Source organism: Apteryx rowi, unplaced genomic scaffold (assembly GCF_003343035.1).
Source record: "Apteryx rowi isolate R43461 unplaced genomic scaffold, aptRow1 scaffold_88, whole genome shotgun sequence".
NCBI lineage: Eukaryota > Metazoa > Chordata > Aves > Apterygiformes > Apterygidae > Apteryx > Apteryx rowi.
Window position 1 is genome coordinate 478,534 of NW_020451182.1, and position 17,114 is coordinate 495,647.

Sequence of the window (17,114 nt, forward strand, 5' to 3'; positions counted from 1 at the left end):
GGAAAAAGCAGGTAAGTGTTCATGTACCCAAGTTATTATCTCTTTAATATTGTACTACATTATATTGTTGAATTTAACTAGATTCAGAAGGAGTATTACATAATCATGTAAAAATAGATATATTTGCAACAGTTAAAACTATAGGGATAGAAGCTTCATGTTTCAGGGAACACACTAACTGCTATCAGGTAGGGTTAGCAAAAAACTCCCCTACTGCTGGTTTCGTCATAACTGTGCACAACAGGGAGTAGTTCTTCATACTTCTGAATCATCCAATACAGTCCTCTTCTGGGGGGGGAGACAAGATACTGAAAGTGCACTGGTCCAAGTATGGCAATTCTGACTGATATAATGTTGTGATCTACGCTACTTCTGGCAGAAAACACTCCTTTACCCAACCGGCTTCATCTCCCAATCCCAACAGAGCACTGCACCAAGAGAAAGACTACAAGCTCTAAAAAACAAAAACAGGCTATCCTGGAAGACAGAACCTTGCACTAGGAACACAGTTCCCCATTCCAGCTATTTGCATCTCAAGTCTACCGCTGTGTTCAATAACGGGGTTCTTTCCTTTTCCTTTCTAAAGGATAAAATTAGCAGAAAATTTTCACTCTATTCTATGTAGATCTCATCAGCATTCAGGTCCTAAACTCCAAAAAACTCCTGGCCATAAATTCTAGTCTTGCTGGGATACAAAGGTATACTAGATTTTTACAAGATTTTAATTCTATCTTACATTCAGTTTTCAATGCTTAACAAAATGCAAACAGCTATCATTAATTCTGCTCTATTAACATCAGCGATCCTTTGATATTTTGAGATGAAGTTATCGTATTCTACTATAATCAAGTAAAATCTCCAAGCATCAAGGATCAGTATCACAGAGGACAGGGTTTAGACATAAAAGGTATGTTCAGGTGAAATCAGTTGTACATGCCTGTGCAGAGACAGAGAGCAGATTCGCATCAAGACTAGAGGGGAGCAAGAACATGCAGCCATCCTCATTAAAAACACACTAGGGCAGTAAACTAGATGCGTAAATTGAGCGTCATAGAGTCCCCAGTTTCTATTCCCTCCCCCCATAAAATGTATATTTCTGCAGGAGATATATGGGAACTAGTTATGAAAGTCAAGCAATTAAAAAAGCATTTCCTGAGGTATTCATGGGACTGTACCAGCCACAAGTGCCTGACAGCTCTACGCGTGTGCAAGTCTCTGGAGAGCCATCACACTTCAATTACTATCACTAACATTAGTCATTATCAGGCTGACTCCAGCCCCTGGGGAAGGCAGCTTGTGATGACAATACCCAGCCTCTCCTTGTAAAACAATTCATTAGGCAAAGCAGAACAGCTGGGGCAGCCACGTGCGGGGCTGCAGAGTGGCCGCCCCACTGGGACCTCCAGCCCCCCTTTCCCTTTCCGTGAGGGGCAGCCACCACCCCCATGACAGCTGTAAAAGCCTCTGGGGACACTTCAGGTTTAATCAGTGCTCCTTACACTCAAGAGAAGCATTTGATTGCAAACTTAAACTAATGGCACTCAGAAGGTTATGCGAATCATCAGATAAGAAGCTTTAGGGCATTTTTATCTTGTTCTAATGCTCACGAGTTAATGAGGCAATAAGAGACAGATACTATCAGAGACTTGGTCTAGCTACATTATACAGACAGGATCTGCAGAGATGCCATATTTACTGGTGATGCAGAGGTAAGATAGCAAGTCCATTATTGAATTTGCAGAGGACTTCATGCTCAGAACAACTGAAACCACTCAATAAAAAAGATTAAGTGCTAGTAGTTTTTTCACATAGCCTTGTATGCATTGTCACCTGATCCAAAGCAGAGAAAGCTGAAAGGGAGTATAGCAATATCCTACCAAGATCTGTCAGTCCCTTCGGAGGGTGCACAGCACTTCCTGTCTCAAAGCACAAATGCTGGCTGAACTAAATAGTGAGACTGATCCTTATGAATTGAGCAACTCCACTGTCTCCCAACTACCAAGTCAAATGTGTCACCAAACAGTTATATAATCTGCACAGAACTGGAAAAAAAAATAAAATAAAAAAGGTATTTCGTATTCAAAGCCTACATGTCTTGTAGTCCCCTGCGAGCCTTTGTGAAAGCACTGTAATGGATTCTTTGCTTTCTCACAAATCACATATGAATAAATAATCACAATTTTTAAACCTTTATGCAGCTTGCAAATAGAAATATTTTTATATATAATCTCTGTAAATGGCTGAGAATAGGCTTGCTTTTCTTAGTTACTTTGCTGGGGCCCCATGCTGAAAAGCACTGGATATGAGGATCTGTTTCATTACTACATTCTCATTCATTTTCATTACTAATAAAGACATATATGATATCCTAAATCATGCCTTCCTATGGCATATAATAGGAACAAGCAGAGGAGAATAATGAAGAGCATACAGGATAGGATCCCTAATAATAAAGGCTTTATACATATATACACACACACACATATATATGTACACACATACACATATATACACACACACTTTTTCTAAAATAAAAAAACTATTTTTTCCAATGCTTTGTGAAAGGAAGTTAACAAATTCCATTTTACATTTGGGGAAATAGGGGCATCTGAAAAAACAAACATAGTGATCAAGCAAAACAGTGATATGCCAAGAACTAAACAAAGGTCTCCAAAGTCCAATCCTAGTGCCCTTTTCACTAGGATTAGCTGCTCTCCTGCAAATAGGTCCAGCTACCCATACTATGTAGGAACCACTCCTGCCAGGAGCCAAAATTTGCAGGAAACCATTTCTGACAGGGGTGATACAGGGATAATCTATTATCTGTAAGTACAGAGAAAATGTTCTATTAATACAAAAGTAGAAACAGTTTGAATTTGATAAAGGGGGAAGAAAGTGAAAGAATTTTAAATAACAGGTACAGACTAGTTGCAAAGGTTCTGAATTCCCTGCCAGAGAATCTCCCAAGATTTGTTTGGCATTTTTGTGTTTCTTAAACCATAATGGAAAAATGTACATAACCTTATGCTTGATCAAACTTTTCCCCATCCTCAATTCCTCCACTGACAGTAGTCTACAAGTTATCCTGTCAGAATGAGAGTAGGAAAAAATAGGCTTCTGACAGTATAATGTAAGAACATTTTGTTTGTAGTCATGTTTCTTTCTGTGCCAAGCATGTGGCAGGTAGAAATGCTTTAATGTGACAGCCCATTCCCTTACTTTTGTGGCTAGAAGTTGTTCAGACAGGCCCCAGTGACCCCCTGCTTGTCTGCACAGATGATGGTGGTTTCACGTGAGCCGAGACCACAAGAACCTTTGTGTATATTCAGGATCATTCTCTTCCTCTGCTTAAAGAATGACACTGAATATCCCCACATAAAAAAACAGGTTCCTCAGCTAAGTTGCGTAGACTCATGATCACCTCTTTGGATGGAAGTACTTGGAAGTCTATTCCTCATCCCCCAAAAGCCTGAAAGTCACCACTGCGATATGAGACTCCTCAGGTTTCTTGTTCCTAATCAGGTTGCTCACATGGATGCACACCATGGAGTTGCATCTGAGATCTCCTGTTCAAAGCTCATGGGCTAAACCAATTGTCTGGCGATGTGGTCCTGTGAGATAGGTTAATTCAAAGCTTGCATTCCCAAAATTCTGGAAAGACTCTTAGACCACAGAATCATAGGATAATTCAGGTTAGAAGGCTCAAGAGGTCTCCTACTCAAAGCAGGGTCAATTATGGGGTTACACCAGGTTGCTCAGCATTTTATCCAGTCAGGTCTTGAAAACCACCAAGAACGGAAACTGCACAACCACCCTGGGCAACCCGTTCCACTGCTTGACCGGCCAACGCTGATACTCCAGATGTTCTCAGAAAGCACAAATTACTGCCTTGGAAGCATACCAAAAATTCTGCAAATATTAATGGTGACAGGTCAGATGAATGATTTCAGTCTTCAGAACAGTATGTTTGGTCAGCTGCTCTCCAGACTCATCAGACCTCTTTCTCCCCACTAACACTGAAAAGGGTCCTTTTTCTTAACTACAGGAAGTATCTGGATCAGCCTTCAGGGGACCCTTTTTTTTTTTTTTTTTTTTAAGCAAAATCAGATGCACAAGCGAGGATTGGGGATGTAGGTAAGGAGAGGAACAGGATGAGAGAAAAGGGAAGAAAAATGATCTGCCAGCTACTGGGCCACTTAGCACATGGCCTGAACACACAACTTCAAATATTCAGTCAGTAGAATTAAAAGGACATTATTTAACATTTGAAAAGCTCCCCTTTGTATTTCCAGCATTAGGCTTCATAATTAACAACCATGCAATGACATTTCTAACGCTCCTATGTAGGAGTGTAAAAACATTTAAAAGCTATCTACACAATTGCAAAGTTTACATTTTTAATGATAATTTACCTCTGTAAAAGATGGCCATCAGACTAGGGAAAATTTCAATGAGTTTCAATGAATTGGGGCTCACATTAGATGTCTGACATAACGAGACTACGTCTTTTCACAATCGCTTTGAGTATTTAAAAACATTTCAAAGAGGAAACAACTACCTTTTTGTTGTAACAAAAAATTAGTAAGTCATAGACATAAAAATCCAACACAAACTATATCTAACAAAGAGATTCTACATATACAAGTGACAACAACAGGCATCAAACAGAAAATAACAATGAAGTGAAATGGCTGAAGTTTGTACTTGACACATTTAGGAGAGTTTTAGAGATGTTCCCCTTTTCCTCAAACTTCAACAACATACACCTCCTTTTGCACTAGCAGAGCCAACAATGGCTGGAGATTAGGATACTGTATTAGTACTCTCCATCAAAATCTACAATAGCACTTTCCCCTCAAAATAAGGGAGGGGGAAGAAGGCTACGATGCAGACATTTCTTGAAGCTTTGAGAAATATTCATTCCACTTCACAAACAGAGAACAAGAACACCGTAAAGATCCATGCAGTGTTTTTTTTCATATTTTTAAGAAGACGACAGTTACCTAGATACAGCATTTGTTTTATGATGAGAATGCATGCACAATTTACATTTATGGGTAGTACCATATTTGACATCATCAGTAGACTGTATCTGCCCCGATTTGGATCTGCTGTTTTTTCTCTGCACATAGAGGGCAAATCAACCACACACTCGCTTATTTAAAGAAAAACAATAGCAGCCAAGGTCCAGACTCAATTTCCATCCTCACCATTCCAACCTAATCTCCTGGCAAGTTAATGCAAATCAAAGCAAACACTCTGCCACTGGTAGCAAAGCGTGTTCCTCTCCCAAGAGAGGCCTGTAAAACAGGACAGTCACTGACAGCAGTACAATTACTGACACAGATACAGACTTTATGGACATGTTTATCTCTGCTGTAAATCCACACTCTCTCTCCACTCCGATTCATGAGTCATAAAGAAATTGCAGATAATGAAAAAGTTGGAGAAATTTACAGCATGTCAGAAAACTCAGACAGCCAGAAGAAATTAAAGAGCTGACTGAAGATAAATCACACAGGTACAATTAAAACTTCCTATCCCTTCTTCACTTCCAAACTGGGGCACAAGCCAAGGAAGATGATGAAAAGCTGAGGTCATGACTCCTCTGACTGTAATCATTTCTTAACAACTTACATGTCAAAATTAGCCAATTCACAGATCATGTATGAATGCCAATTTCAAGCTGGCATTCCGATGTCTCACTCATCCAACAGGAGCTACCCAGGAAGAATCTTGTCTGTAAACAAGCCGCCCAGTGAGCAGTATATGGAAAGGTGATTTTCTTGTTCCTCTGCAGATGCAGAGTATCTCTTACCATACCACTGTGCATTAAAATGAGAAAGCAGATCTACAGTGTGGGAGGAGGGGATAAAGAAGTGAAGGAGGAAGGTCAAGGTTTCTCATTTCACACAGAAATCATAGCAGCTTGGACATTACAGTGATAGGGCCAAATAAATACCCTAATGGATGATGCAAGTTTCTTTTCACTTCTCTGAAACATGAAAAAAATGACCGTGAACTGCTATGAATCTAAATTGAAAAAAACATTGTATTAACTCCATATTTTTCCATATTATCCATTTAGCATGCTGAAGTACATGCATCTCAAATTGTTCCCTTCCTAAGTAGGGCAGCCCACCTTGCAAGAGTAAATAAATTGTATTTTAAGTTTAAAAACACAATAAGCACTAGATTGTGTACAATGTTCTTCTCCAAGTCCAACATATTTAGAACAACAGAGATGATTCCAAAACATATTTTCTTACTTCTGGTTTCAGATTAAAAGACTTACACTAGCGCTAGAGGCACTATATTTCTGAAGGTGCCACCTTTTAACAAAGAAACAAAGTGAACATCCTGCTTACTCCTTTGTCAGCAGTCAAGATGTTAAGAACATTGCTATGTCTTTTCAGTAACTAACACCAAGATGCCTGTTGTGGGATCTAGACATGGATCCACATCACATGATCTTCCTTCACTTCATTTCCTTCTTCCTTCTAGAAAAGTAAGTTCTCTTCTCTAGCTTCACCACAACATTGTAAGCAGTTTTATTTCTCCAAGGAAATAGAAATGTTCAGGAAAGTCTACTCTTCTGAATAGACTCAAAAAATTCATTTGGCTAAAGAAACCAATTCTCTTTTTCATGCCACTTCTCAGATGACAGAAAGGGAGCGGAAGCTGGCAGCAAACAGCCCCCACTGACATCCTGAATATTAGGACCCTCTTTACTTAGACATACCTGTTAATATGTTGATTTCCTAAAATTTAAGAACCTGAAAAATTTTATTACAAACAAGTGTATGGATAGACTAGGAAAGGCAGTCAAGTTACTGAATTACTACCAGGCAACTGTACTGCAGTAAGTGTATGCACATTCACAAATGTAAAGTAAAGCTTCTTAGCTTAAAAAACCCACATGTTGATTGACTACTCAAGATCAAATAAATAATAGTTATAGTCGATAGATATTTTTATCTGATCAGTTACATCTTTGACATTATAAGTCTATTTGGCAAGAAGGTCACCTGTTTTACATGGAGCCTAAAGGCTCCACCGTATGTTGGCACTACACAGATACGCCTATAAAAGACAATAAAAGAAAAGATGTGTTTCAGCAAGAGGTATACAATGTCCTCCTTCCCTTCCTTACCTTCAATSTAATTCAACAGCTTCTTCAAATTTCAAATTAAGATTTAATGCTAAACAAAGTGCAATGCCCTGTTTATTAAAGATTAAAAGACACGCAAGTTCAGTACACCACAGATGGAGTCCCTCCCCGATTTATACCTATCCTACTTGTGATCAACGTCAAAAAAAAGGAGAAAAAAAACAAGTAAATTCATATTCAATCATGTTGGAAACAGCTAACCCAGCTTTTAAATTGCCCATGTAAACAGTAGCCTGCAAGGGTCCAGGACAGAATTAAGTAAATATGTTCCAAAATACACTACAGTTAAATACACATCTCTTTAACATGGATAGCATATTATGAAGGAAGACAGAACAGCTATAGAATACATACTGCTCAAGGAGAGGAGAAGAAGAGGGAACTGCTCTACCCCTCCAAATGTGCAATGAAGCTGAACTTGTAAGCAAGAGATCACCCAGGACAGCGTTACCTGAAAGATTCACTAATACTGAGAAATGAAAAACTGAAGACCACCAATCTGAGAGAATGATCATCTCTTAACTAGTTTGGAGTTCAGAAGAACTCCTTTAAAATTTTTCAGAAATTTCAGAAGCTTCTGAGGCTGCAGAGGACTACAATTCATGACCAAGGACAGTTTAACTTGGGAGCGATGTAGTTGTTCCTTATTCATGTATCCATCCATCTCTTTTTTTCTCCAGAAGGTTCTCTTCATTACAGGGACACCTGGGTCATTCCTGGTAGCAGCTGCTAAACCACCACACATTAGTCCAACCTATTACTTAAAAAAATAGTTAAACTAAATGTCCTTCTCCCCCACCCCGGCACCTTCTCTCTGACAGGCCAACGGCAACTGTCTATAGAAGAGGATAAGAACAGGGCAAGCACAGAGCAGTACCTGCCTAGTAATCTCTCCTGGCTTTCTGTATCTCAGCTTTCCAAGCCAGTGGTGACTTCTTTGTGGTCAGAAACCCTTGACGGATTTATCTTCTAATAATTTGTCTCATTTATTGAATAACACAAGCTTTGTATCCACAACCTCCTGTGGCAGTGAGTGCCACAATTTTAATACACTGGGAAAAAGTACCTTCTTGTTTTGTTCTGAACCTGACATACTATTTTATTCTGATACCAGTACTATGTGAAACTGTGAAGAATCATTCCCCATTCACATTTTCCCTGCATTGATCAATTTTAGATCTTTTTCACGTGCTGTACCAATTGTCTGTCTCCAGGTGAAGACCTCCTAGTCATTTACTCATTCTTCATATTACAGAAAACTATTACTAATTCTGACTAAAAACTCTGTCTGATTTTTCCTTTATCAGTCTACGCTACAAAATGGCCATCTTTTTATTGTTTAGCTGACACCCCCCAGGTCATCCACGTCCAAATCTTGGACAAACATGACTCTTGATAGCTAGTATCAAGCAGTTCTTCCAGTGTACACTAGCTACTCAATTTGCTTGAGCAACATGCTGAACACATACAGAAAATAAATCACTAACAGAGAAGAAAATAGCAGCACAGCTTCTGGAGTCCAGTGAAAGTCAAAGCAGGCAAAACAATGGGGGAGTACAGATACAGACACTTGGTCCAGCATATTCAACAGTCACCTCATCACTCTTGACAAAATGTGAGAATTTGACATCAGATATATAGTCATTCTTATATTCCTGATTTTAGAAGAAAAGCACAAAACAATTCCAAATAGAAATTTAATCTAACAAAAAAAAAAAAAGGCTGACAAAAACATTGACGGAGAAATTATAAGTGGAATTCACACTTCTGGGTCAGTTATCCCAAATCTTCTAATATTTAAGGCAGATGCATGCAAGCACCATTATTTCCCCAAATTAGTTGGGCCTTAAGGACCAGGCTTTTTACCAAGTCTTGCACTAGTGATATTATCACTGAAGCTAGTCCATAATATGGTAGTAGCCAGCTATACTCTCCTGTATCAGTGAGATTTTACAAAAAGGCACTAGCTGTGATATCAGGTATATACATTTTAGGACTTCTGAACCAGTATAGCAAGTGGTATCTGAAAGTGTCAGAGATGCATGAGGAATAGCAGGGCCTTCAGAAAGTATGTGACCTACACCCATTCCTTCAGTGATGTATTGGTTTTCTTGTTCCCCCATCCTAACTATTTGTCACTTTTACACATTGGTTTGTTCCAAAATGTGGTGAAAAAAAATACATATAGGGTTTTGCTTCTTTGTGTATGTACTTCCCATACATGACTCTGTGCAAGTACATCCAAAAGGATAACATGGCAGATCTTTAAAAAATTCCTGCAATCAAGGATAATAAAACCTTAACACTGAGCTCAATAGCAACATGCGCCCTTCCCAGAACTGCTGGCTCAGGGAATCAAGACCTTAAAAATCTAAAATCCACTTTGATTCCATTGACCTGAAAACTGTTACAGCTTATAGAGTGGAAGAACAGAGCTACTTAGTCTTATTTAGATGAACTATTTTCAAACTTGATGCTTTGTGGGCCACAAATATCGAGGCAAGATCTGTGATAGTTCTTTATCTTATCTAGGAACCCAGGCTCCTTGCTTACCACACCAGCTGATCAACAGAAGTCTGATTTCCGCTGTTGGCAGAGGTCTGAAGAAGAGCCATAGTCTTGTCAGCCCACCACCACCACTCTTTGCTTGGAATGGGTAGTGAACACTGCAGAACTACAAGGCCCTCGCTGGTTATCTAAACTTGGTCTTATTTAGATGAACTATTTTCAAACTTGATGCTTTGTGGGCCACAAATATTGAAGCAAGATCTGTGATAGTTCTTCATCTTATCTAGGAATCCAGTCTCCTTGTTTACCACACCAGCTATGGTCTCATAGTTCTGCAGTGTTCACTACCCAACTCCAAGCAAAGAGTGTTGGTGGGAGGCTAACAAGACTATGGCTCTTTTTCAGACCTCTGCCAACAGTGGAAATCAGACTTCTGTTGATCAGCTGCAGCTCAGGTTCAGCAGGAATACTATTCCCCCTTAAGTCACCCTAACCACATGAATAAGTAATAGTAGGCGTGCTCATTAAGCCCTGGTCCTCCTCCCACTCACCTTAATGAGAACAGCAAAATCCACACAAAGCAGATTTTTAATACTAAAAAATGGTTTTGATGTATGATAAGCAATAAAATGACACCTTAACAGAAGGAAAATAGAAGCTCTAATGAGAGCTGAAGCAGAAAGGGAGAACCATTAACAAGCAAGAGGATGAAGTAAAGTTTTACACAGCTAAAAAGCAGCCAAGGAAGCACAAGCTGAGACCCCAGAAGAGATGGTGAAAAAAAAAATTTAACAAGATTCTGCTATTACTGATATCAGCTTCTGAGCCTGGAAGCTGACGGAGAACTCCGAAACCACCTGGTAGCAGAGAATAAATACATAGATCAGAGACCTAAGGATGGCTTATTCTTTAAGGGGAGGAAAAATATTAAAATTTTTATATAAAAATACATGCAATGTATATACATTTCAGACATGCTACAAAATCCTACTTCATTCAAGGAAGGCCAGCTATGCTTATAGTGAGTTTCATGCTAAGAAAGGGAAGGATATTCTGCAAGGGACAGACAAGAATTAGCAAGAATCCGTCCATTAGCTTGCTAGGAGGGCTGAACAAGAGATTCCCTGCAATCATCTTGGAGATCCTTTCCGTTCCACAAGAAAGATGATCTTCAAAGTGAGTCATCAGCAAATTAAGTAGTCTAAGTAGGAAATTTTGATTTATGAAAAATCAGTCCGCCTTTTATATGCAGTTTGATGGCCTGTTTCTTAGGAAAAGGGAGATGAATGTATTGGGGATAATGAAGCCAAGAGTCAAAAATGTACCAAAAAAAGAAGGCAAGAGTGCTCATTCATTTGCTAAAAAGTCATGTTGAGAATAAAACTACCGAAAAACTGCTAAACAGAAGTCATTTTCAACTACAAAGGAAAAAAAAAAAAATCAGCCATTTATCTTGCCTGAATAAGAACTAAATCTACTACACACTAATGCAGCCAGAGGAATCAGTTACATGGCTAGAAAGGTCAATAGTTAACTTACTCGGAAAGAAGCAACTGGCCCCTCAGAAAAGGGGAGGGAAGTAGCATTATCAAAAATAGCATTAAGCATTTCAGTTGTCAAATGCCTGCTTTCAGGCTACTATTTCACATGCTCAGATTGATCTGTTAACAGATAAAGCTACTGCAGTCCACATAGATGCATTCTACATGTCACAGAAATCATAATGGAGGATAAGACGACCAATTCCTTAACTGCCCATATAAAATATTGGGTGGAAACTCTTATCATTATTACAGTTTGAATATTCACAATGTCTCAAACCACTAATATTAAAAATCATCTCTGAAATTTCATATTTACTGTGTCCTGAACTTACTGTTGCATCCGAAGCAGGGCAAGCCTATTCAATTTCACTTGGTAAAGCAAAATTTACAAAGAAATAAGTACTCATTAAAAGGCACTGATTTAAATCACATAAATATTTGCAGCTTGAAGTGCAGACCAGTAAAACAGTAGTGACTGTAAAACTAGCAATTTTTAAAGACTGAGAACAACTGTAAGTCAAATCAGGTATCAAACAAGCTGGAAAGAAAATATAAATCATATATTAGTAATTTCATTTGATTCTCAGAAGCCATAAGGCATTGTCAAAACAGCCGGGATTAGAGAGAGTAAAGGTAACAGAAAAGAAAAAAAGGGTGGTGGGAAGTTAACAGTAAAGAATAAAAAACTACTAGTAGAAAGAAAAAGAAAAGAGGAACAGAGAAAACCACAGCCAAAAAGTTAGGGACAGCAAGAATTACATACAATAAGAATGTGGAATCCAGATAATATTGAATGATTCCTAGATGGAAGAGTGGAGCTGGACAAAACATTCAATACATTTGTTCTGTATTCATCAAGAAAGACAGCTTATATAGTCGTCTCACAAATGAAAATGTTTTCTATACAAGCTTAGATTGTTATAATATGTCCAAGTCATCAAATTCCAATAATTTGCATGCAACAGTTGTAAGACACCTCAAAGAGTTCTGTGGACTACTAATGTTCATTTTTAGTAATTCTTGGATCACTCGAGATACTCCCAAAGACTGCAAAGAGCTGGCACTGTGCCAATATTTTAAAAGGACAAATACAATAGCTCAAATAATTAGGAATCTATTGGATTTCCACCGATCCCAGGTTCTTATTAGCTGTCTTACTATTTTGCCTAAGAAATAAGGCACATAATTCAGTAATTATGAATTTATGAAACTACATCTTGTCAAATCAACTGCTCAGATTTAAATTTTAGTGTAGCAATAGTGCTTTGATGAATAAAATTCTTAAAGCTACCCAGTTCCCACATGTCACTTTGTTTAACGAATTATAACACAAAATTAACATGAAATGTGCTGTGAACTGGTTCAATAACAGACCTCACAAATAAGTAAGTCATTAAATAGATAGAACCTGGAGGAAAACGGAGGTCTTGGAAAATATAAAGGAATTGGGATGGGGTGCAAAAGAGGCAAGTTGAAGGAAAAGCAAATAGAAATAAGTTATTGACACAAAAAAGGCAGGATTGTTTCTCATTCTGAATACAAATAAAAATATGTGAAAATACAGTCAAAAGGAACACTACACATTCAGAACAGAGAATATGTGTCACAAAAATTGCCTCGGGAAGAAGCAATTTCAAACATGATTGAAAGTGTGCACAATTTAATAACATAAATAAAAAAGCAAGACTTCTGTGGGAAGCTCATGCTGCCATCTAGAGGAGACAAGTCAGCAGCTTGCTTTTTTTTTTTCCCCCCTCAGTACTCCTGTTTTTGATAGGCAGTTTCAATTAGCAGCCACATTAAACAGGGACTATTAAAATTTAATACACAAATACACGATCAAATCAAATACCTCTGCCCCAGAAACACAAGACCCTTGACTTTAATGAATAAATCTTTTCGGTTTTTCTTCTTGTTCTCTCACTAAGTCTGTAAGAGAAAAGAACTTAAAGCCAGAGTATTAGGAAAAAACGTTCTGAAAAACCCTGTTCAAACTCTGTATTTCATTTTCTGTGAGAAATTTCTTAAGATAAATGTACACATTTTGACAGACAAAACATACTATAGTTTAAACGGAAACAGATTTCAGTGACAAGAAGCAACAAACAAAAAGACAGCTTTCACAAGCCTTGAAAATTCAGGATTTCAGCTCCCATAGACTGTAATGGTTTTAACTCTTGGATCTCGAATATTTTCTTGGACCTCAAATATTTTACTATTTTCTCCTTTAGCCTTCTTTACATTTTTGTTTGTTCTCAGTAAAAATGAACAGAAATAAATGCAATACAAATACTGCTAACTGAACAATACAACCTTGTTAGCTTTAATATAATTGGACTCTGTTCAATTTTTTCATTGCAAGCTGTTCAACATTTAAGTCTACAGCTTACTTAAAGCCAGCCCATAAGCAGTATGCTCCCACTTTGTCTTTTACTAAGATATTGCTTAACTACACTTTAACTTCTACACTACTAAATGTTTTATATAGTCTTAACAAATTTCAGCTCTGAAAGTAGAATAAATTTGTGTGTGCAGGAGTGTGTTAAAACAGGTTTAACAATCCAATTGGAAAGAAAGCATCAGAGTATCCTATGCTTAGAGGCAGTAAGACTCTAAAGATAAGTACTACTGCTTTTTGTTGTCCACCAAAAAAGTGAAAGGCTTTGCACCGTTACTTGTATCACAATATAAATCTGACAAGGAATCCTGAGGATCTTCCCTAATGTCTAAGAAAGTTTTAAAATTTTCAAAGCTCCATGCTTACCCTAGAGTAACTCCAACTAAAGTCTAAGCTAAAGCAAAATTAAGCCAAAAATATGAAATATGTCAATAGGTACCCTACAGATGGTGCTTAAAGAAAGCTCAATCCCCTTAAAATCCTCAAAGCTGGATCAGCCTGATAACAAGAGTCCTGAACGTGATGAAGACAACTCCTTCTTCAAAAGTTTGACAAAAATTTGCTGCTAGTAAGTGGGTTGAAGGTCAGCTTTAGTATTTTTTTTTTTTCTATTATCAGCTGTGGATAGAGCTCATGTCATCCAGTACTAATTACAGATGCAGGAAATTGAGTATAAACACTAACTTGTAGCAGAATCCTACACACAAGTAAAAGTTCCACTGTGGAGACAGTACACTTAAGTTTCACAGAAATACTGGCATAAATATCCTGAAAATATTTTCAGTATCCAAGTGGAAATTAAACAAAGAGCGACATAATTTATCTAAGTCAACAGAAGTCAGGAACAGAAGTCTACAGGCCACTAGACAACACCAGATTGACATAAGCATGACCTCTCGCTGTTTCTGCTGAGACCATTTCCCCCATGTAGATAAGCTGTAAGTTCTCTCTCCCTGTTTTGGAAGATCACATACACAAATTACTGCATTGTTTATCTATCACATAAACAGGTCTTAACATTAGAAAATGAAATTCAAAGTAACAAAATCTTAAATGTGACCCATTAAGTCACACTGTGCCCCTGACAGACTTGTTCTGGGCAGCTACTAAGAGACTATCATTCAGCACTCCTTCCCTTTGGAGGACTTCTTACCGCACTGCTACTGTCAGACGTTCGCCAAAGCTGCCGATACATTTTCCACCTACAGATACAACACGAGTACATTTGCAATGCAGTCAGTCACATCTCCATACAGCACTTACATTCATCCAGTCCCAGCTGATAAGCTAGGTTCTGCAGGCCTCGAACCTTCTCCATCAGGTTAGCAGTAGTGAGGCTCCCCAACTCTAAAAATACAGAAGAGCATGATTTTTAACAATCTATAGCCCTCTAGTGGCAATGTACCTGTGCTTACTACTTCACAGAGCACCTTCAAGTCAAACTTTTGACAATACCCATTTGCACTGAACAGAATACGTTCTTTAACTCTCACATTTCAAATCTCAGAAGCAGGAAAGAGCTATAACAACCCCAAAGCAGAAATAGCAAGCAAAAAAGAGCTAGCATTTAATGGTTCGAAAAAACAACAGTGAGGAAAATAACTTTATCTTTGCAAGCTCTCTAGCAGAAGCTTATTCCCACTACATATTTAAGCAAGCCTGTTTAGTTTCATGCAAACAGGTACCATTAGCATTGCCTAATGCATCACCCCAGGAAGTGAATTCTGCTATTTCTTGTCTTTGTGATCCTTACACAGTTCTTCATGATCTTGTCTTAGACTTTTCTTCAGAAACACATTATTTCTAAGCAGTTGAATTCTTTGAGCAAACTAATTCTTTCAGATGACTAGTATGGGCTGCTTTTGAGCATCAATTCTCCTGTGTTCACTTCTTCACAGTTGTACGCTAGGTGTTACTGAACCACAGCCAAGCAGTGGTATTCACACAGTCACCCCGATCAGGTAGAATCTATTACCTTACCCCTTTAGTTGTCACACTGCAGTTGTTAGTGCTCCATGCAATTGAAAAATATTAGTGGATTTACATTACATAGCTCGCTCTGCACCACGTTTGAAACAAAAAATTGTCTATTTAGTATGATAATTTCTACAGAATAATAACTAACCAGAACGAGTAAGAAAATAACTAGTCCAGTAATCTGTCATTCAACAGCTGACTCTTCCTACACTAATAGGTGTTTTTAATATTAGTTAAAAAATGGCTCAAATTACTCTTATGTAAGCTCTCATTTAAATTTGTTATCATAGTCAATACGGACCTAAAATTAGTGCTTATATAGTTGTAAAGAGTACACCACACATAGCTGATAGGTTCAGCATGCTTGCCTTCACTCAGGAACAGTCCTCCTGCTCCCCCTCAGCTGACCTCAGCAATAAATGTTCCTCCACCTGGCTCTCCTCTCCCCATAAAAAAAAACACAAAAAAAACCAAAAAAACCCCCACTGCTTTGGCAATCTTACCTGCTACTCAAAAGGCAGTGTCCATACTCACCCTTTAACATATCAATATCATCATTTTCTAATTCAGCCATCCATTTGGGAGGAGAACTAGTAATAGGCTGTTTGGGGGAAAAAAAAAATCATAACTCAGAAAAGTGCATTTATAGGAGCATACAAAGAAAAGTCTGTTCTAGGATTCTAGAAAATAGTCACAATGACAGTAAAAATAAAAGGATTCCAGGTGCTCTGTAGAGATTTTCCTACACTTAACCTAGCTTTCTAACTTTCTCTAGATTTTTTGGAGGTAAAGCCAGCACACTACCACTCAAAAGCTGAAGACTGTATAAAGAACAGTATTCTCTAAAGTTTTTCTAAAATCTTTTATTTCTTCCAAGGCCTAACACACTACATTCACAGTGAGGTATAAAAAGAGAAGCAAAGGCTTACACTGAAGTATTCTGAAGTCACAGTTAAGAAACATTTTTGAGAAAAAGCTCATGAAGCTCACAACAGGAAAAAGCAGATCTATCAAAACACAGGAAACAGGAAAACATGAGGTGCAAACAAAACATTGCTTACGCTTTTGAAGGAGGCAGCAAATTCAGCAACGCCTGGTACTGGGGGAGAAAGGAAAAACGAACGTGAGCAGCTACAGCTCGCCACGGCCTCCTCCCCAAAGGGAGGCCCCTACCGCCCGCCAAGGGGCCCCACCAGGCCCCCCGAGGCGCCGAGGCCAACGCGGCCGCGGGCGGGACTCACGCTGCTCGGGCCACAGGTCCGGGGAGGCTCGGTCCAACTTCTCGAAGCTCAGCAGCGAGGCCTCCAGGTCCGCGCCTGCAACACACAGCGGTGAGGCCCCGCGCGACCCCCCGCGGCGCCCGCCGGCGAGGAGCGGCGCCCCGGACGGCCGGCCGGCCACCCCCTCCCGCCTTACCGTCCCCGGGAGCCGCCATCTTGCCCGCGTCACGTGACGCGCCGCCGCCACCCGCGGGAACCCGCCCATGTGACCCGCAGCCCCGAGGCCGAGCCAAAAT

At 38.9% G+C, this 17,114-nt stretch overlaps 1 protein-coding gene across 11 annotated transcripts in view; it reads right to left on the reverse strand.

Annotated features, from left to right (window-relative positions):
* LIN52 (lin-52 DREAM MuvB core complex component) overlaps positions 1–17,095 on the reverse strand; it is an 83,082-nt gene extending 65,987 nt beyond the window's left edge. For 9 of the 11 annotated variants that reach the window (XR_003257685.1, XR_003257684.1, XR_003257683.1 and 6 more), the window contains exons 1-5: positions 17,015–17,095; positions 16,840–16,914; positions 16,660–16,697; positions 16,133–16,199; positions 14,885–14,968 (exon numbers count right to left, since the gene is read on the reverse strand). Coding sequence is in view for 6 of the 11 variants with exons in the window: in XM_026090773.1 (XP_025946558.1) it covers positions 14,885–14,968; positions 16,133–16,199; positions 16,660–16,697; positions 16,840–16,914; positions 17,015–17,033 (283 nt within the window). In the remaining 5 variants the exon portion in view is untranslated. The other 2 variants (XM_026090777.1, XM_026090772.1) reach the window with 2 other exon arrangements.
* Between the last annotated feature and the right edge of the window lie 19 nt (positions 17,096–17,114).